This window comes from Mesoplodon mirus (genome assembly GCF_964341445.2).
Source record: "Mesoplodon mirus genome assembly, chromosome: 18".
Classification (NCBI taxonomy): Eukaryota; Metazoa; Chordata; class Mammalia; order Artiodactyla; family Ziphiidae; genus Mesoplodon; species Mesoplodon mirus.
In genome coordinates, this window is record NC_138994.1 from 61,166,224 (window position 1) to 61,185,636 (window position 19,413).

Below are 19,413 nucleotides of genomic sequence, written 5' to 3' on the forward strand. Positions count from 1 at the left end.
ATCTCCCACAGACTCCTTGGCCTGACGCTTCCATACAGAAATCCCGGGGCCTGTTCTTGGCTTTCCTGTCCTGTCCCTCTCTCGGCACAATGGCCTGGACTGCCAAATGAGGGTGAGGCTAGAGGACAACCCACACCTAGGTAACTCTCGACTTATCTCAGGGTTGGGCCCAACGGGGCAGCCAGTCTCTTGGAGATCAGGGGCCGTCCCCAGGCCCGTAGCCTGTGTCCACAGCCCCCATCTGCTGAGGAGTTCTGGTGTCCAGGCACACACACCCTTCCAGCCTGGGCCTGGGCCCCGGACTGGTGCCTGGTGCAGCCTGAGGGCCCCTCACGCCTCACACAGGACCAGGAGCCTGCTCTGAAGGAGGGCAGCACAGACTCCCCCAGCCCGTTCTGTGGCTGCCTCTACTGGGTCCCCACGGTGCTTTGAGGGTTGCCCGCAGGGAGGGGGCGTCGGTGGTTACCTCCTGGCTGACTGGTGATGGCCGGCCCAGGAGTAAAGGCCGTGACCCACTCCCGAACCAAAGCCAGCTGTGCTGCGCGTGTACGGTGGCAGGGAGCCAGGGAACAGGTGCAGGCTGCAGATAAAAGAGACCAGACAAGTGTAACATTTGAGCACACCTTGCTGTTTCAGATGACTGCTTTGAGGTCCTGGGGTGGACACGCAAGACCCCCTCAGTCCCGGGCAGGTGTACCTTGGGGAAGGAGAGGTTGCGGGTACCACATCTTGGCTTGGGGCCCAGAGTTTGCCCAGGGATGTGTGTGCCCACATCTCAGAGCCCACTCTGAGGGAAAGGGTATAGGAACTGGCCACTTTCAAAAAGCCAAGAAGTAATTCTCTCTTCCTTGCATTTGGTATGCCAGGAAGTCTATTCCCAGCCCACCTACCCCAGTACTTGTCTTGGATCAAGAGATGGTGGGGCAGTTGAGTAAGTTGCCCAGAGTTGAACGAGATGGAGCCAGTTGCCATATCCAAGATGGTAGCATGGCTGTGTTGATGCCAGGGAAGAGGGGCACAGGAGGAGATGGGAGCCTCCCTGCCTGCTTCCCAGGTTGACTCTGAGCATAGACATTCTGGGGGGCCTCCAGGACACTCGGGAGCCCAGAGGAAGGGAGAAAGGAGGCCCTCCTGGCACGTAGGCCCCTCTCAAACCTGGCATTCCCTCCTGAAGGGAAACAGGACATTTTCCAGGAGGTGCCACAGATGGACCGGGGCCTGGCCAGCAGGTAGATTGTGTGGGTGAGAACGAGTGAGCAAGTGAGTGGCTAAGCCAGGGTTGAAGCTCCCTGGCAGGGGAGGGGAGGGAGACAGATCAGGTAGGGAAGCGTCGGTCCTTCCCACGTCCTGGCTTCTCCCCTCCTGCCAGACTTGTAGCTCCAGGACAGGAGCCTCTCATGGAGTCGGGGGAGCACGCTGGCTGAGCACGTGCCCCATGTATGGCAGTGTGGTCCAGACAGATCATCAGGGCGGCCATACTTCTGGCTAAAGGGGCTACCACAATGAGGGAGCAACTGGAGCCCGCCAGCCAAGGGGGGCTTCGCCTTCCTCAGGGTGAGCCTCCCTGTGATCCGAGCTGCCACCCAGCCCGTCCTCCCCCCCCCCCGCAGAAGGATGTAAATGGACCCAGATCGGTGCCTTAAGGCCGGCAGCCCGGCCCAGGGCCTACCCCCGCCTCCCCAAGACTGCACTCTGACCGGGCCTGGCCCGCTCTTCTGTCTTGCAGAACTACAGCGAGAGGGAAGCATCGAGACTCTGAGTAACAGCTCAGGTTCCACCAGCGGCAGCATCCCGAGAAACTTCGATGGCTACCGATCTCCACTGCCCACCAATGAGAGTCAGCCCCTGAGCCTCTTCCCTACCAGCTTCCCGTAGGTACCAGCAACCTGCTTCTGACTGGCTGGCCCACTCACCTGCTGGAGGGAGGGGAGAAGTCCCCCCTCTGGTCCTGCCCTTCGGACTCTGCTCGTCTTTTACCAACCACCTTCCCCAAGCTTCGTGACAACAGCCGCCCACCCCCCCTGGATTGAGAAGAGACCCTTCTCCAAGGCACCTCGGCTCACTATGACCTCTGCCCCCCATCGACGGGGCCGTGGCTGAGAGAGACTCTGCAGAAGCTCCGTCCCCTCCTCCGTTTGCACAGGATGTCCTGCATTGGACCCGCTTTTGTATTTTCTAACCAAACCCTCGGGGGGCCTGGGTGGGGCGAGGGTGGGTGGTCCGGCGGGCACTGTGGCCCTTAGCGACAGCCCCAGCTCACTCCTGGCTTTGGCACACGCTGCCCAGCTTCCCTTGGCCGACCTCCTTCTGGCGTTGAACTGAGGTCCAGAGTATTAGGGAAGGAGGAAGGAAGAAGAAACCCCCCTTCCTCTTTTCTTTCCCCTTTGGCTCATGGAAAGGATTTGTCTTTCTTGTCTGTAAGCCCTTTTACCCTGGTCCTGTACTGTTCAGTGAAGGAAACCCTGGTTACTGAGGCCCTGTCAAAAAGTGCACGTCTTGTTCAATAAATCACGCTGCAGATGGTGTCCAGCCCTGAGTTGCTGGGGTCAGGGTCCTCTCCAGGCGCTGAGCAGAGTCCTGTGGGCCTGACCGTGTGTCCCTGCTCCACACGTGCAGCTGAGGGGGAGTCAGGGAGGGGGGAGGAAGGAGAATGAGGATGTTTACTCTTGAACTGGGCTAGGGTCGGACTTCAATCCATTCTCTGAGCTTCTTGCCTGTTACCAGAGCCATTGAGTTCTGGGGGCACCCCAGGCCCCGACCCTCCCTGGCTGTGGCAGTCAGGGCTGGTGAAGTCCTTGGCATGTGCTTCTGGGCTGCTGTGGGAAGGAGAGCCTGATGAAGACTCTGGCCTCATCTTTGGGACAGGCTCCCTGTCATTACCTCTCCTCAAACTCAGAAGGCGACGGGTGGTCAGGTGAAGGTGGGTCTCCCAGGAAACCTGGCTGGAACCTTGGATGACAAGTTCCTGATGTGGTTCCCCTACCACCTCCCAATTCTGGACCTAAAGGGAATGGCAGGAAGGAGACAGGAGCCGGGGGAGTGAAAAGGGGTATTGAGCAAGAAGAAGACGAATGCTAGCCCCAGTCCCGCCTTCCCTGAGACCCCGGAGAGGCCTGGGAGGATTGAAGGAAACCCACTGATCCAGGTGTGGTTTGGGGTGAAGTTTAATGTAACAGCCACAGAAGAGTTGAGTTCACAAACAAGCAGGCCTTGCCATCCAGCCATCCAGCCAGAGCGGGGGAGCTCCAGGGCCCCCGCCCCCTTTGCACGCACCCCATCCAACCCTGGCGCCTGAGGAGAGATTAAATCTTCAGTGCCCTCCACCCGACCAGCTGGGCATGCTAGTAGAAGGGGGACCTGAATCACACTCGGCTCTGGAGGCTGAGTAGATGGCCCTGCGTAGGGTGGCTGAAGCCAGTCCCTCCTGCCTGGGAACCTGCGGGGTGAGGAATCACATGCCAGAGTGAGGCATGCTGGGAACGGAAGGAGGCCTGGGCCCAGTCGGGGCTGCGGGAGGAACAGCAGCTTTTCCCGTTCCAGCCCAACTGGAGACACTGATGTGCCTGGCATACCCCCCACCCCAGCCAGAGCAGTGTTTCAGTCAAAAGGGGACAGGGAGGGAGGGAGGGGCGTGCCACCAGATTGCCTATGCTCACTGGCCATGGCCTGGCTCCTTGGGAATGGGTCCAGAGCTCAAGGAAGGGTCAGGCCCTCTGAACCCACCCTAGGGCACGTGGATGGGGCAAAGATGGACAGCCAGGAGAGCTCTCCAACCACGCAGGGGACCGGCTGGCAGCTTAGAGCCAGGAGTCCTCCCTGGCTCAGCCCTTTCCCTCCAGGGGGTGCAAAACAGCTGTGGCCTCCTTCAGTCAGGGAAAGTGGTGGGTGTAGGGCTGGACTTGCCGGCTGAGCTTGCAGGACAATCTGGTTATTCATCTGCTCACAGCTAGGGCAACTCTTTTGAGTATGTGGGGGAAGGGGGAGGATAAGAGAGGCCAGATAAGCTGGCCCCATGGCGGCTGCCACTGGAGCTGGGGTTATCAGAGAGGCCTTGGGTCTGGCCCCCGGCTAATTGGAGAGGTTATAGACCCTGCCACAGCCTGTAATCAGCTGGAAGTGAGACTGGGCCCCAGGGTGGGGGGCTTTACTGCCCACCAGCCCGGGAGCAGCCAGCCTCCTGTCCTCTAGAGATAACACCCAGGGCAAGCTCCACCTCACCCCGAGCAGCCCCAGCAGACCCCCACGATGGCATTACCCTAGGAGGCCGTCGGAACACGCATCTAACTGTGGCTTGACCAGGTGACCTTGAGGAAGCCATGTGACCTCCCTGATTCTTACAGCGCTACCTGCTCAACAGGCAAATCACTATGGACTTTCTCCCAACTTGATGGAGGAAAAAACACCTTCATGGTTTGCGAGGAGGCTGATGGGAGCTGGGGTGGCAGCTCAGGGAGGGAGGGCACTTTCTGGGACTGATTGGAGAAATGGCCCAGTGGTCCCAAGGTAAATTCAGGTGCACAGCGCTCTGTCAAACACTAGCGTCGGCTCCTCTGGAAGCAAGCAGAGGCCAGAGCAGGCAGCTGCCAGTCTAAGATTGGAAATGGTTTCTCACTGCTGAGTTTTCTGATTGTCACAGATCAGGGAATCTCTAAACTAGAAGGCACCCAAAAGAGCACTATTCGGTTCTCGTTTTGCAGATGAGAAGCCTGAGCCTGAAAGAAGCCTTGCCCAAGGTTAAGAAGTCACACAGCTCATCTGCTGACCCCGTCTGTTCCACGCTGCCTCACATGCCCAGGCCAGTTCCCTTAGAGGAACTGCATTCTGCGCTGACCTCCCTGTCCTGGGCCCGCACACAGTCCAAGACTCTGAGGCCACTCACCCCCATTCCCTACTCCTAAGAGCATCCAGCCCTGGCCCCTGGCTAGCTTTAAAGCTGCTCCTTTGTCCCCGTGTAACTGAGAAGGCAGCCCCCTCCTGCAGACCTAGAGCTGGAAACTCTAGGGGCAAAAGGGAATAGCATCTTGTGCCGGCTTGTACTCAAAGCCAGAGCCCAGCCTGAGGGTGGGGCCCTGGAGTCTCAGTGCTGCATTGCTGTGGGAGCAGGTGTAGCTAGTGGGACAGCAATGACATCACCAGCTTCTAAGGAGTGGCCTTGCTGTTTCTTAAGGTCCTTGGGTCCCATCCCAGCTCCGCCCCCGGTAGCTGTGTGGCCTCGGGTAAATTACTGCACCTCTGGGCTCCTCTGTAAAGTGGGGGGAGGGGAGCACACCCAGCGGAGAAGAGCGACAGGTCCAAGCAGGCAAAGGGGAAGCTGCGGGTCAAAAAAGCGGAAGATCGGTTGGAGGCCCAGAGGCTGACCAGAGGCCAGGTAGCTCTTTGGCGGGGAGAGGGAGGGCAGGTGAGGCGACGCTGGAGCCCGGATTGTCGAGAACGACCCCCGAAGCTGCTCCAGGGAATCATGGCCCCGTTCCAGGCGAAAGCTAATCAAGAGCCTGGTGAGCACGCGCAGGCCAGCCCCGCCCCTCTCTCGCAGGTGGGCTGGTCCTAGGGGGGTCCTTTTTGTGCTTTGCCCCCTCTCTCAAGCCACACAGCAGCGTGGCCTGTTCACTCTGCCACGATCCCAGGCACCCACACTTATGATCTCACACCCGTGCTCGTCCATGCACTGGCAGGTTCACAGATGTGCACCTCACTTTTACCGACCCCTGCGTCCCAAGCGGACTGCTGCGAACCGAGGACCTCGACCCCAGACCATAGAATAGTCTGGAGCTCTCAGGGTTATGGAATCCCCAAAACTCTGGGGAAGTCGTCCAGAGTCCGGCGGAGATGAGTCTTGGGTTGCCGGGCCCTGTGACCTTGCTTGCCCTCAGGTGCAGTGCGACGACCTTCAAGGGCCAGGGCTGTGCCGCGCCAGAGCTGCCAGCCTGGGCCTTGCTTTCGCGTCAGCCTGGAAGACTGGGGACTGGGCCGCAGAGGCCGTGCTGCCCAGGCACTTCCCGGGACGTAATCGGAAAAAGTGGCCCCGCCGCCTGTCCCGGCGCGAGGCCTGGGCCACAACTTAGCCGGGAAGAGGTCGTGCCTCCCGCTCTCCCGGAGCCCCCCGCCCCATCCCAGCCACTTGGCCCGACCCTGCGCGCGGTAATTGGGTCGGGAGGGAGGCGACGGACGGGCGGCGACTCCAGAGAGACTGCGAGCCTGTCAGCCGCAATTTGTCTAAGTGGACGGGACAGGCCGGGCCGGTGCGGGCCGGGGTCATCGAGGCCGCGGCCCCCACCCCAGCCATACCCGGGGCCGCGGGGGAGCCGGGCCGGCCACTAAACGGGGCTGGCTGGCGCCAAGGCTCCGGGAGGCGCGGGTCCGGCCGGGAAGCCGGGGCTGGGGAGCAACTCTGTCTGTTCTCCCCTCCCCTTCTTCCTACACACACAGGCCAAGACGAGGATGGACGCGCCCAGTGGCACCTCCACTACTGGTCACCGGCATAGGGCCACACACGGCACCCGAGCTTAGCCCGGGCACACTCAGAAACCACCACGCACTCAGTACCAGTCTCACGCCAGGGCCCCGCTACCCGGACGCACGTCCCCTCTGCCACAGGACCATACACCCCAAGCCATCAGTCCACGTAGGAGCACGCAGATCCACGCCCAGTCACACAGACCAAGACACCGGGCGGGGACCAATCCCGGGAAGGTCCCAGCAGTGACCCTTGACCCCGCGAAAGGTTACGGGTCCAAGGACGGACGGCAGCCCGGCCGGGCTCGGGACCACGGCCACACCCGGCCCAGGCCGCCCCCGCCCGATTTCCGGGTTGCGGGAAGCACAGAGCTTATTGAGAGCGTGCAACGGGCCGGAGGCCCGAGGCCCGCGCCCGCCCGACGCCCGGGCCCTGGACGGCCTGGGAGAGGGAGGGGCGGCTGAGCGCGCGTCCCCCGCCTGTCTGCGGGGCCCGGCCGATGCGAAGTGACAGGGGCCGGAGCTTTGCTGTGGAGCCTCGGCCGCCTGGCGCCAGCCGCCCCCGCCCGTGCCCTCCTCCTCCAGCCCCGGGCGGCTCGCGAGGCGCCCCCCAGGGCCTCTTAAGGAGACACGCACTCTCAGCCCCGGGGACCCCCCAGAGGCGCCTGTTCCCGGGAAGAGGAGGGTTAGACCCGCGGGGGTGGGGGAGGGGCCGAGCGGGAGATGGGCGCCGCACGGCGCAGCACCGGGGCCTCCTGGGCCTCCCCTTCACGGGTTTTCGTTGAGCCAAGGATATTCCTCGCTGGAGAGTTTGGCTGGAGGTGTTGGGGGTAGGGGGAAAGGGGGATGGAAATTCAGAATATTAAGAGCGGCTGGTTGCGGGACGACGGGGCAGGGCAGATGATGGGGTCCGGGCCGGGAAAGAGCCTGTGGCCGCCGGACGGCAGGTCTGTGGCCCAGTGCTTGTGGCCAGGTGGGAGTGTGGTCCCCAAATGCAGCCGCTGCGTCGTCTCCGCGGGGTTTCTTGGGCGAACAACCCGTACCAGTGTGTTTCAGACTGCCTGGGCCTTGGACCCCGGACCAGCTACAGATCTTCTCCAGGAAAATGTCCAAATTGCACAGACTTAGGTGTACTACACGCCATTCTTGCAAGTTCGAAAGTACGTGTAGACACACGACTTTGAGAGTGCATGCACGGATTCCCAGGCCTGTGCCCGGATTCCTGGCTCCGGAACGCTGCCCTGGCTATTATCTGGTCACCTCACCAACTGCGCAAACCTGTCCACACACATCCATCCCCAGGAGCAACATCTCGCCTAAGACGGAGCCGGCAAGACTTCGCCTGTGTAAAGCTGCAACGGATCCTGCCCCGGCTGCATAGACTGCGCAGCGCGGAGTCGAAGATTCGTTCTGGACAGAGAGGAGGCACTAAGAGAGGAGCGACCCAGTAGAGAGTGAGATCGTGAAGAAAAACCCTTTGGGGGCGGCGCCCTGTTGCACGCTGGGTAGGCGGGTAGCGAGATCTCCGGGGTCGGCTCAGAAAAGTAGAAAAAAAGTTCGGGGAGGCCAAACCGTTCCGGCCGGTCCCCAACCCGCACTGCCGGGGTGATCAGATTTTACACGGCAGGTCTGCGTGTGCAGCGACAGGATTCCCTGCGACTGGTGTGCGCAGCGGATGGGACACTGTTGGATGTGGGCTGTACGCGCCCACAACGCCGGCGCAAACCCGCTCCGGCAGAACTCACCCGCCTTTGCATTGGTTGTGCGGGCAGGAGTGTCACCCGTGTCTAGTGCGTGGTCCGTCTTGCCTTCAGAACGCGACCTCCAGGAATCAGTGTCAGGCCTGAGACTGATTCAAGGCAGGTGTGTAGCCGCTTCACTGGGCGCACGCCTTAAGTTCGGCTCCCGCTGCGCACAGAAGGCACCACCACAGTGGGCGCGAAATACACACACACACACACACACACACACACAAGGGCGGGAGGCAATATTGGTGCTGCCTGAGAACGACTGCGGCAGGCGGGGGTAGGAGGGGGGGGTGGAGGCTCAACCGCAGGTGCGCACAGACGCTCAGACCCCCACGCTCGTTACTCGGCATTACTGAACCTGGGAGATGTGAGCTTTCAGGAGCTGGAAACAAATTCTAGGAAAGTGGAGGAGAGAGGATGCCGGTGTTTAGAATGAGGGATACTTGTGTCTTTGGTACCGGATGCGGCGAAAATTCGTTGGGTCGCGGGTCAAGAACCTGGGGGCTGGATCCGCCCGCGCCTTGCCGCCCTGTGCTCGGCGGAAGGTGTACTCACACCTTCCCAGCCCCGAAGACCCGCTCTCCCGGCAGTGGGAGAGCTCTGCTTAGGTCGGGGACGCAGGCGGATACGAGGCTGAGTCCAGGGCTTTCCCGGAACTCCCGGTTCCTCCTGAGTCTTCCTGGGAGGGGAGGCGCGGGCTAAGGGGTCCCCGCGTTTCCCGAGTGAAAGGCCGCGTCCCGCTCCCGCCCACGCCGGCCCCTCCAGGGCTCTGCCACGGCTCCACTCACCGGCTCCCGCCACCTGGGTTCCGCTCCGGGACCGCGGCAGCCAGCGCCTCCCGACTCGCCCGCCCACCGGCCTCTCTTTCCAGCACCCGCAGCCTCCCTCCGGAGTGCAGGGGCCCGGGCGGCGCCACGGCCGGGAGCGGGGTCGGAGGCCAAGCTGGGGCGCGGGCCAGAGCTGCCGGGCCGCCGGGCGCGGGAGAAGGAGGGCGCCCCCTCTCCTCTCTGGGCCGTGTCAATGCTTTGCACTTGGGGCGGCCTGCGGCTGGGGGTCCTTCCCCAGGGCCCTGGGACCCGGGCGCCCCCCGCCTCGGGCCCTTTCGGCAAAGTCGGGTCGGCCCGCCGCGCTTTCCTGTCCGGGCGCAGGCAACCGCGGGCGCGGGCGGCGGGGTGGGGGCCGGGGCAGGGGGAGGGGTCTCGGGGCTCGCTGGCCCGTCATTGGTTAATATTTTATTCTGTTGACATGTTTTCTTACTGCTGAGGCTTCCGACACCTTCTCCCCGGCCCCCCCTCCCGGCCGGAGCTTGGCCTGAGCTGTCAAAACCCCGCCCCCGGAGACCCACAATTGGTCCAAAAAGCGTAAAATCAGCAATCAAGGGGGGCCTGGCTCGTTAGCGCAGGGGATCCGAGCAGGGCAGGACATGTGAGATAGTCACAGTTTTCCAGAGATCACGACAAGATCTAACCAGTCGCGCGTGGTCCCCGGCGCCGGAGCGGGCCAGCCCAGCCCAGCCCCGCGCAGAGCCCCCGCCGCCCCCGCGCCCAGAGCCCCGCGTCCCTCGCCGTGCGCCGGACGGGGAACCGGGAGGAGCTGCCACCGCGCTTGCCACCCGGGTCGCCCTTCCTCCGCGCGCGCCGCCGCCCGGGCCGGGGGTCCGAGCCGCGCGCCCCCGGCCCCGGCCCCCGGGCGCCTGGGCCGGATGTCCCGATGAGAGAACCGGCGCTGGCGGCCAGCGCCATGGCTTACCACCCGTTTCACGCGCCACGGCCGGCCGACTTCCCCATGTCCGCCTTTCTGGCGGCGGCGCAGCCCTCCTTCTTCCCGGCGCTCGCACTGCCGCCCGGCGCGCTGGCCAAGCCTCTGCCCGACCCCGGCTTGGCGGGGGCGGCGGCGGCGGCGGCGGCGGCGGCGGCGGCTGCCGAGGCGGGGCTGCACGTCTCGGCACTCGGCCCGCATCCGCCCGCTGCGCATCTGCGCTCGCTTAAGAGCCTGGAGCCTGAGGACGAGGTGGAGGACGACCCCAAGGTGACGCTGGAGGCCAAGGAGCTGTGGGACCAGTTCCACAAGCTGGGCACCGAGATGGTCATCACCAAGTCCGGGAGGTAGGGCGGCCGGCTGGTCGGAGGGCGCGCGGGTGGGCGGGAGGGGCACCCGACAGCACCCACCAGCGCCGAGCCCGCCGCTCGCGGCTCCCTGCTCTCTCGGGCCCCCGCACCACGCTTAGACAACCAAGTTGACTTTTCTTATTTGGCAGCGAACGAATTTTTTTAAACCAAAGCATCGAAATCTCCCAAATGAAAACGAAAATATGCTCCTGCAAAATAGCCCCAATCGTTATGAGTCCCAAAGCCGAGGAGGCCCCGCGGCTCGGCCCTGGCTGGTCTCCAGCGGTCTCGGCTGCAACTCCTCAGCCCCGCGGCCTCGCTCTCCTGCCTACGAGTTTGGCTCGGTGCTCCGGGCAGATGCAGCGTCTCCCGCGCTCTCCTCCGACCCTGGAGCCCAGAATGAGACTCGCACCCTGATAGGCCCAGGCTGGCCCACAGGTTCCCGCCGGTCGCTGCGTTCTCGGCAGCGAGCCCCGAGCCGGCCCAGCTGCAGCCTGACCCAGCCTGGAGCCTTGTCCGCGCCGAGGAGCGAGGACCTCCAGACGCTCACGTCGCCCTAGGCCTTAAGGCCGGAAGAAAACTACAATCCCCAACCACTCAAGCCTTTGACTCAGATACGGAGAATCCAGGCCTCAGGCTCACCCTCTTCCCCCGAACTTCAGGGTCAGGGTCCTTGTTCGGCGCTGTAACCCAGTTCCTTCCCCCAAACAAACAACATCCGAATTTATTTCTGAGAGCTTCAGTCCCAAGTGGATATATCCTCTGAACGGACTTCAGGGAGAGTCAAGAGAAGCGGGTGTATTTATAAAGGCCCTGGATTTCTTTCTTGAAAGCTCGGCTTTCATCTCAGATGAGGGAGAAAGAGGGTCCCTAGATCTGAGCATAGGGCCGATGGGAAGCCTTGTAATAGAAGAGGGTCTTGACAGGCAGAAATGGGGTCTCCCAGGAATAACAACCGCAGGTGGTGTCTCCCAGGCAGTATTAAGGGGGAGAGCAGCGACAACAGCAGAACACAGGTGGGGAAGCTCCAGGCAATGGTTGGGGGGGGGCGAGGGGGAGGGGTCCTCCGACAGGGAGCCGGGTCCCATGACGTCTCCATCTTTCTCTTTCTCGCAGGAGGATGTTTCCTCCCTTCAAGGTGCGAGTCAGCGGCCTGGACAAGAAGGCCAAATATATCCTGCTGATGGACATCGTGGCCGCTGATGATTGCCGGTATAAATTCCATAACTCGCGCTGGATGGTGGCGGGCAAGGCCGACCCAGAGATGCCCAAACGGATGTACATCCACCCGGACAGCCCGGCCACGGGAGAGCAGTGGATGGCCAAGCCGGTGGCCTTCCATAAGCTGAAGCTGACCAACAACATCTCCGACAAGCACGGCTTCGTGAGTGCAGGGCGGATGTGCAGATGGGGGTCGGAGACTGAGCACCGGGCACTGCAGGGGGTGGGGGGAGGAGAGGAGACCACGGGATTCCCCAGAGGGGAGCGCTTGCCGAACCTGCAGGGTGCCCCTGCCCAGGTCACTGCCCTGTGGCCTATGCCGGCTGGGCCTGGGCCCAGAGGGCTCTGCTCTGCAAGCCTGGAGAATGGCGGGGTTGGGGGCCGCTAAGCTCCAGGCTGCTCAGCTCCAGGCTGCTCACAGCCTCAGCTCTCGTCAGGCCTTCCAAAGCCCCTCCTAGGGTCCAGCGGGAGGCAGGTGTGGCCAGAACTGGGTCGTGCAGCCGCTGGTCTTTAGGTTCTGAGCTTGGAAGCCCTGCCCAGGACCTCAGCTTGTCCTCACCCTTCCCCGTGAACAAGACCCGGGTTCCCATCCCTCTCCCCAAACGAGGAGATTTAAAAGTTAAAACAGCCCCCTCCATACCTTTTCTGAGACTCCTTTCCCTCCTCCCACAGGCAGATTGCCCGACCAGGAGGAGGGAGTTTGGGGTTCTCACCGTTTCTGCCTGAGCCAGGGCCCCAGCGAATGGGAGGGGGGAGTTCATAGGGCAAAAGGGACTCCCTGTCCGGACGCAGGGCAGTCGGTGAGCCCGCGAAGGGCCCAGTCTTCTCTCCGTGGGGTTACTAAGGGCTTAGCAGTCAGCCCAAGAAGAGAGGTTAAGAGTGGCATTGTAGGGGATTTTATTTTGTTTTATTTCTGTTTTCAACTGGGGTAATTTTTTTTAATGGAGAGAGAAACTGTGATGAAGAAAATTGAGAGAAAAAAGAGAAAGTAATATAGGAGCGAAAAGAAGCGGAGAAGACAGGAGAAAACGGGGAAGGGTGGGGGGTTGGAATGGGGAAGGCAAAACCCTGAGAGAGACAGAGAGAGATGGAAAGAGGTCGGGTCCCCAGAGAACAGAAATGCTCGGGTCACAGGCTGGGGAGGGGGGTGCTGTCGGCTGACCCGCGCCCTCCCCGCAGACCATCCTGAACTCCATGCACAAGTACCAACCGCGCTTCCACATCGTGCGAGCCAACGACATCCTGAAGCTGCCCTACAGCACCTTCCGTACCTACGTGTTCCCCGAGACCGACTTCATCGCGGTCACTGCCTACCAGAACGACAAGGTGCGCGGGACCGGCGGCGGGCCCAGCCCCTGCACTGACACCCTCCCCACGTGCAGGCTCCAGCCCTCCACTCACACCCGCCCGCAGCCCCCCGCTCCCTCACGGCCCACTCCCGAGCCCCAAGCCTAACGTCTGTAAGCGCAGCAGCCACCAAAATCCCCCAGGCTCTCTCGCAAGCCCGGCATGTACCCACGAGCTCCCCCGGGCGCGCGAGCAGCTGGGCGCTCATTGGGGTGGGGATATTTACTTAGCAATTAGCAGAGACTCCAGACCTTGCTGACATTTTTACATTTTATTCGTTTGTTTCTTGGCTCAGGGATGGGAATTTAAATGAAAAGAGGGCGCCGGAGGCAATCTGCCTAGGCGTTCCTGCTGCTAGGAACCCAATGCTAGGAACAGGGGGCCCAGTTTTCACTCTCCTGGGGGAGCCAGAGGGTGGGACAGGTGACAGCCCCCACCCCGCCATCCCTCTCTTGGTCAGTCCAGGCCCGGGACCCCTTGGGGGGTGCTTAGAGACTTTTCCTTCAAGTGAAAGGGCCTTTTCTGCTTGCTGCCTTTCTACACCCTCTCTCTAGAGAGGCAAAGCACCACCCCACTAGGCCTGTGCCCGTGTGCACGACTCTCGGGTGAACGACAGTGTCTGAGTGTCCTGCCGGTCGTTTTTTTCTGTCCTTGTGAACCGATGTGTCTGTCCCACGCGGATATGCGTGCACCATTTGGAGTGCCTTAAATTCGTGTGGAGGCGTGTGAATTCGTTTGGTTTCCTGGGCACTTGTCTTGCCCGTATGTACTTGCATGTGCGCGGCCCGTGAGTGTGGTTGACTTTGTGTGTGTCTGCTGACCTGCGTGTGCTCTGCTGTCTGCGCCCTGCTCAGGTTCCGGGTTAGTTTAACTTGAGTGGCCTCGTGGGCCTGTGTGCACGCTTGGACGGATTTCGACTCTGGACGCAGAGCTTTGGGCTTGTGTGTGCAAGTTGAGGGATTATGTCTCGAATAAAGTTTTTGGAGGTCGCTTTCCTCGAGGCCCGCCCGCCGGCCTCACCTTGCCTTGTGGCTTGGAGCGTCCTATCCCAGGTGGGCGGGTACCAAGTGTGCACTCCCGGGGCTCTCCTCTGGGCGGGCAGCCGCTGCCCTCCGGGTGCCCCAGGCCAGGCTGGAAGAGCCGCATCCTGACCTGGCGCCGCCCCCTCGGTTCCCGCAGATCACGCAGCTTAAGATCGACAACAACCCGTTTGCCAAGGGCTTCCGGGACACCGGGAATGGCCGGCGGGAGAAAAGGTGAGGGTGTACGGGACCGGCCTGCGGCGGTGCCTGGGGGAACAGGACGTGGAAGGGGGCGGTGGGGGTGCTGCGCTGCGCTCTGACCCGCTCCGTCCGCTTATCCCCAGGAAGCAGCTAACGCTGCCGTCGTTGCGCTTGTACGAGGAGCACTGCAAGCCAGAGCGCGACGGTGCCGAGTCGGACGCCTCGTCCTGCGACCCTCCCCCCGCGCGGGAACCACCACCCTCCCCGGGGACAGCGCCTAGTCCCCTGCGCCTGCACCGGACTAGAGGTGCGGATCTGGCGGGGAAGAGAAGGGGAGGGTGTCCACCGGGCGCCAGGTGGCTCGGTGCTCCACATCCGGCTAACTTAAGGCCTGGGAGAAGCGTCAGCAGTGAGCCTGGGAGGCCTCTAACCCAGGACGCTCCTGTGAGGGCGGTCCCAGGTGGCCCGCAGATCCTGCTGGGCTCCGAGTTAGGGCCCTGGCGCTGGGTGACTCTGGGGCAGTAAGGTTTTCTCTACCGGGTTCACTTTCTCCCACCGCACATAAGGGGTCTTGGATGAGGTGACCTACTACTGCCCCTAGCCCGACGAGCATCTAGAAGCTCCTCCGACTTGGCCTCCCCGAGAACAGGCTTTCGCACGTCTCTCCGGCCCGGCGCCGACACCGGGAGAGGCTTCGCGCCTGTCTCTCCCGGGCCGTAACCCCGCGCGTCCTCTCTCCCCGCAGCCGAGGAGAAGTCGTGCGCCGCGGACAGTGACCCAGAGCCCGAGAGGCTGAGCGAGGAGCGCGCGGGGCAGGCTCTAGGCCGCAGCCCGGCCCTGGACGGCGGCAGCCCCCCTCGCTTGACCGAACCCGAGCGCGCCCGGGAGCGGCGCAGCCCCGAGAGGGCCAAGGAGCCGGCCGAGAGCGGCGGGGACGGCCTGTTTGGCCTGCGGAGCCTAGAGAAGGAGCGCGCCGAAGCCCGGCGGAAGGACGAGGGGCGCAAGGAGGCCGGCGAGGGCAAGGAGCCCGGCCTGGCGCCGCTGGTGGTGCAGACAGACAGTGCGTCCCCCCTGGGCGCCGGACACCTGCCGGGCCTGGCTTTCTCCGGCCACCTGCACGGGCAGCAGTTCTTCGGGCCTCTGGGGGCCGGCCAGCCGCTCTTTCTGCACCCGGGACAGTTCGCCATGGGCCCCGGCGCCTTCTCCGCCATGGGCATGGGCCACCTACTGGCCTCGGTGGCAGGCGGCGGCAGTGGAGGAGGCGGCGGGCCAGGGACAGCCACCGGGCTGGACGCAGGCGGGCTGGGTCCCGCGGCCAGCGCGGCAAGCACCGCCGGGCCCTTCCCGTTCCACCTCTCCCAGCACATGCTGGCATCTCAGGTAAGGCCTGTGAGCTGGTGGCAGCACGATGGAGGGAGGAGGACTGAGGTGGGCAGAGGAGGCAGGCATAGGGCTTGAGGATGCCATAGGCGCTCCAGTGCTTCCAGCCGGCAAGGACTCCCTCCTGGGGAGACCCAGTGGACCCTCTGGAACACACCTAGGTTCAGGGAAACTAGGACTGTAGGGTAGGTCCAGGGCACTGCTTCTCACTCCTGTGTGACCTTGGGCAAGTCCCTGACCCTCTCTGGGCCTATTTCCTTCCCTATAACCCTAGCATAGAGTGGCACCCATTAGACTCTTTCTGCTCTGGCAGACGGGGGCTGCCCCGGGCTTTTGTAAGTCCACTTGCCTGGCCTGCCTCAGGACATTTTTCTTGGGAACAAAGATCCCTGGCTCACTGTCAGTCCCTGAAAGGCTAAAGTGGCTGGACAAAAGGAGTAGGAAAATTTGAAATATGTTCTGGATAATTGACCACCCAAATGACCCACCTCCCAGATTTCTCTGGCCCCTTTCAGACCCTCCAGGAAGTCCTCTGACCTGACAAAGGACTGGGTTCTCCCTTCCCCCACACTGGGTTTCCCAACTCTCCCAGCCACATGTCTCAGAGATGAGGGGCTCGGTTCCCCAGGCCCAAGATGAAACTCTGAGCTCCCAGGGGAAAGTTTATGAAACTGTGGCCAGCAGCAAAATAAGAAGATCTGATGGGGAGAGCGGCCTCTTTGGTTGCTTGGGTGGAATATTCCCTGTGGAAAGATTTGGAATCTCTACATTCATTTTCCTCCCTCTGAGGTTTCTGGCAAATTGAACCCGTAAGATCTTATCTTAAGGGAAGGAAAATAGGAGTTCAGATCTGAGAAGGCTCCTTTGGTTCAGAAGCAAATATTTTTCAAGTGGGGGAGGGGATTCTGAAATGAGTTTTAAATAGAGCTCAGCGGCAGGGGTGTGTGGAGTGAGTGTCTGAGGCACTAACATCACCTATCTGGGGATCTGAGCTGGCAAGGAAGCCTCCAGAAAATGGAGTTCAGGGCCTGGAGGTTTAATCTGCACCCCTGAGTCGGTGTGTATGTGATGCCTCCTCCTCAGACAAATTCTAGTGATAAGCATGGGCATCAGAGAGGTCACAGAGAAGTCAGGGCTTCTAGACATAGCCTGGTCAACAGGTGGCAAGGCCAGGGCAGAGTACTCAGCACTCAGGAGGAGTCACTTGGTGTATGTACTGCTAATGGTTAAGTTCTCAAGCCGGGATAGCTCACCTCTGGCCATCAGGAAGAGCCAAAACCTGGGAGATCTGAAGCCTCCCTCCTTCCTCTGAGACACCATGTCTGAATGCTCAGTAGGGCTTGACCTTCTCAGGAAGGATATTTTCTCATTCCTGACTAAGCTACTTCTCTTCCTTCTCCCTGCCTGAGCCAGGCTTGAGGCTCCCTGGAAGCCCAGCCCAGTCGGCTCCTGCCCTCCTCCCCATACCCACATACTCTGTGGAGTGAACATTATCTCAAAGGTCAGATAATCCAAAAGTCGGGCCTCAGGGACTCAGGCAGTGTTTGTCCAGGGTTTCCCAGCTACTGTGCTTTCCACAGGCAAAGACTTTGCATTCCTTCCTCAGCTGCCACTTAGGTGCCGCCAGGAGTTCTTTGTATTCAGGCCAGTTTATAAACTGATTGGCATCTGTAGCCTTCTGGTCCAGGCAGGAGACCCCTGAGCAGGTGGGCAGGCAGAGGGAGAATTTACAAAGACCCCCGGCCCCCGCCCCGCCCCTCGCCTGTGCTTCCCCAGCCCTGCGGGGCACCTGCGGATAGAAAGGCTGGGGAGGACACCGTTCTAAGTGGGCAGAACCTCCCTCCCAACACAGCCAAAGATGCCTGCTGGCCGCCTGGCCCTGTGCCAGCCGTGTTTCCTCCCTCAAGGCCCAATGCTAGTTCAGCTGCCTGTAATGGCCTTCCCACACGCCGATTGTAATACCTGGCACAGAGCTTGATGGCGCCAGGTCTGTGCGTCATAGCCTGACGTGAGCTCCCCTTTTCACTGGGTTTGGCCATAGGCATACCGGCTCATGCCTACCTGTGCTTTTTTGGGATTACAGTCATGTGAGCTCTGGTCTCATATTCCTAAAAACTGTAGGGCACGGATTCCCAGTTGTAGCACCACCCCTAGAGCCCAGATCACCTGCAGAAACACCTCAGGCAGGATGCCTAACCCTTGTCTTGTTCTGTTTCTTCCAGGGAATCCCAATGCCCACTTTCGGAGGCCTCTTCCCCTACCCCTACACTTACATGGCTGCTGCCGCCGCAGCGGCCTCCGCTTTGCCAGCCACTAGTGCTGCGGCCGCTGCCGCCGCTGCCGCAGGCTCCCTATCCCGGAGTCCCTTTCTGGGCAGTGCCCGGCCCCGCCTGCGCTTCAGCCCCTACCAGATCCCAGTCACCATCCCACCTAGCACTAGCCTCCTCACTACTGGGCTGGCGGCCGAGGGCTCCAAGGCTGCAGGCGGCAACAGCCGGGAGCCCAGCCCGCCGCCCGAGCTGGCTCTCCGCAAAGCGGGGGCCCCGCCCCGCGGGGCCCTATCGCCCAGCGGCTCAGCCAAAGAGGCAGCCAGTGAACTGCAGAGCATCCAGAGGCTGGTGAGTGGGCTGGAGAGCCAGCGAGCCCTCTCCCCCGGCAGGGAGTCGCCCAAGTGAGGGGCTGCTCAGCTGCCGCGCAGGCCTCCTGAGCTGCCTGCCCCTGCTGCTTGGGACGTGTACAGCACAGAATGGGTATTTATTTAAATAAAGGAGAAAAAGCGGGCTGCAGCGGCTGGAATGAAGCCCCGATCAGCCAGCCAGGGCCTGGGACACTTCCCTGGGCTTCAGAAGGAATCCAGCTGCCAGGAACGCAGTCACTTTGGAGCCACTGGATTTGGTCCAAGCCTGCTCCCGTGTCAAGGTGTCATCGGCGGGGCCCTCTCCGGGTCCTCCAGCGCTGTGGGGAGGCCTCGTCCCTGGCCCAGCAAGAGGCTGGCTCTTCGAGAGCCAGAAGGTGCAGGCGTCAGGCGGGGGAGCCCCAGAACCCCTAGCCCCGGGCTGGGACCGCTTGGGAATCGGGGGTGAGGGGTGCTGGGGTCAGTGAAGATTCAAGTCAGTGTAGACTTGAGCTGAGAGGAACCTGTTCTTTTAGTCTTTCCACCTCTTCACCCAGACAGGCGCCCCTCCCACCCCTGGGTCAGCAGAGGGAGTGGCACTTCTGCCTTGAGTCCCCAGGGGGAAAAAAAAGATATTTATGAAATAAATGGTAATTTGTGTAAATAAGCTTTAAGGTTCCCAGAATATGCAAATTGGTATTAATTTATTCAAAGGTGTACATTGCTGTGTACATAATATTTAGAGATTAACTCATAGCATTTAATTTTTTTTTCATTTTACATGAGCATCTATATTGTACAGGGCTTGGGGGGGTCCTTGGCTGCGGGAGAGGGCACCGATCCCTGGAGGAGCTCCCACCCCGCCAGCCCCTCGGCCCCTGCGCCCGGGCTTTGCTCTTCCGGCCCGCGGGCTCCACCTCAGGTTTTCACTTTTCGCTCTGGAGCGAGACGAAACGACAAAAACTCGAGAAAACAATAAAACGCTACAATGCGAAGTGAACGGCGCAGTGCGCTCTGTGGGTCGCGCGGGGCAGGGGCGCCGCAAGCGCGTCAGGCGGGACTGGAGGCGGGGACCGAAGGTTGGGCGCCCCGGGCTCGGCGGCAGCTGCTCCCCGGGGGCGGCTGCAAAGCCGGGGCAGCGAGCTGAGCTGCGAGGCCAGGCGGCGCCGGCGCGGGCTGCGGGCTGCGGCCTGGGCCGGGCGGCGCCGAGCAGCCGCGAGCCCCCGCGCTCCCAGCGCGTCCGCGTCCCAGGCCGGGGGCCGGGCTCCCTCTGCTGGCCGCTAGCCTCTGTCCGCCACTCCGCGCCTGGCCTGCCGCTC

General features: G+C 62.0%; 2 protein-coding genes across 2 annotated transcripts in view; both read left to right on the forward strand.

Annotated features, from left to right (window-relative positions):
- Nucleotides 1-2,520, forward strand: part of BCAS3 (BCAS3 microtubule associated cell migration factor) — a 576,338-nt gene extending 573,818 nt beyond the window's left edge. The window contains exon 24 of the mRNA XM_082603192.1: nucleotides 1,727-2,520. Coding sequence (XP_082459318.1) covers nucleotides 1,727-1,875 — 149 coding nt within the window. The 3' untranslated portion in view covers nucleotides 1,876-2,520. The remainder of the gene's footprint in view (nucleotides 1-1,726) is intronic.
- A 6,957-nt stretch (nucleotides 2,521-9,477) lies between these two features.
- On the forward strand, nucleotides 9,478-19,089 carry TBX2 (T-box transcription factor 2). The gene is made up of 7 exons (XM_082604920.1): nucleotides 9,478-10,306; nucleotides 11,426-11,693; nucleotides 12,710-12,856; nucleotides 14,057-14,133; nucleotides 14,244-14,407; nucleotides 14,846-15,480; nucleotides 17,703-19,089. Exons 1-7 carry the CDS (start codon nucleotides 9,912-9,914, stop codon nucleotides 18,153-18,155), a joined length of 2,139 nt encoding a protein of 712 aa, XP_082461046.1. The 5' UTR covers nucleotides 9,478-9,911; the 3' UTR covers nucleotides 18,156-19,089.
- Nucleotides 19,090-19,413: the final 324 nt, after the last annotated feature.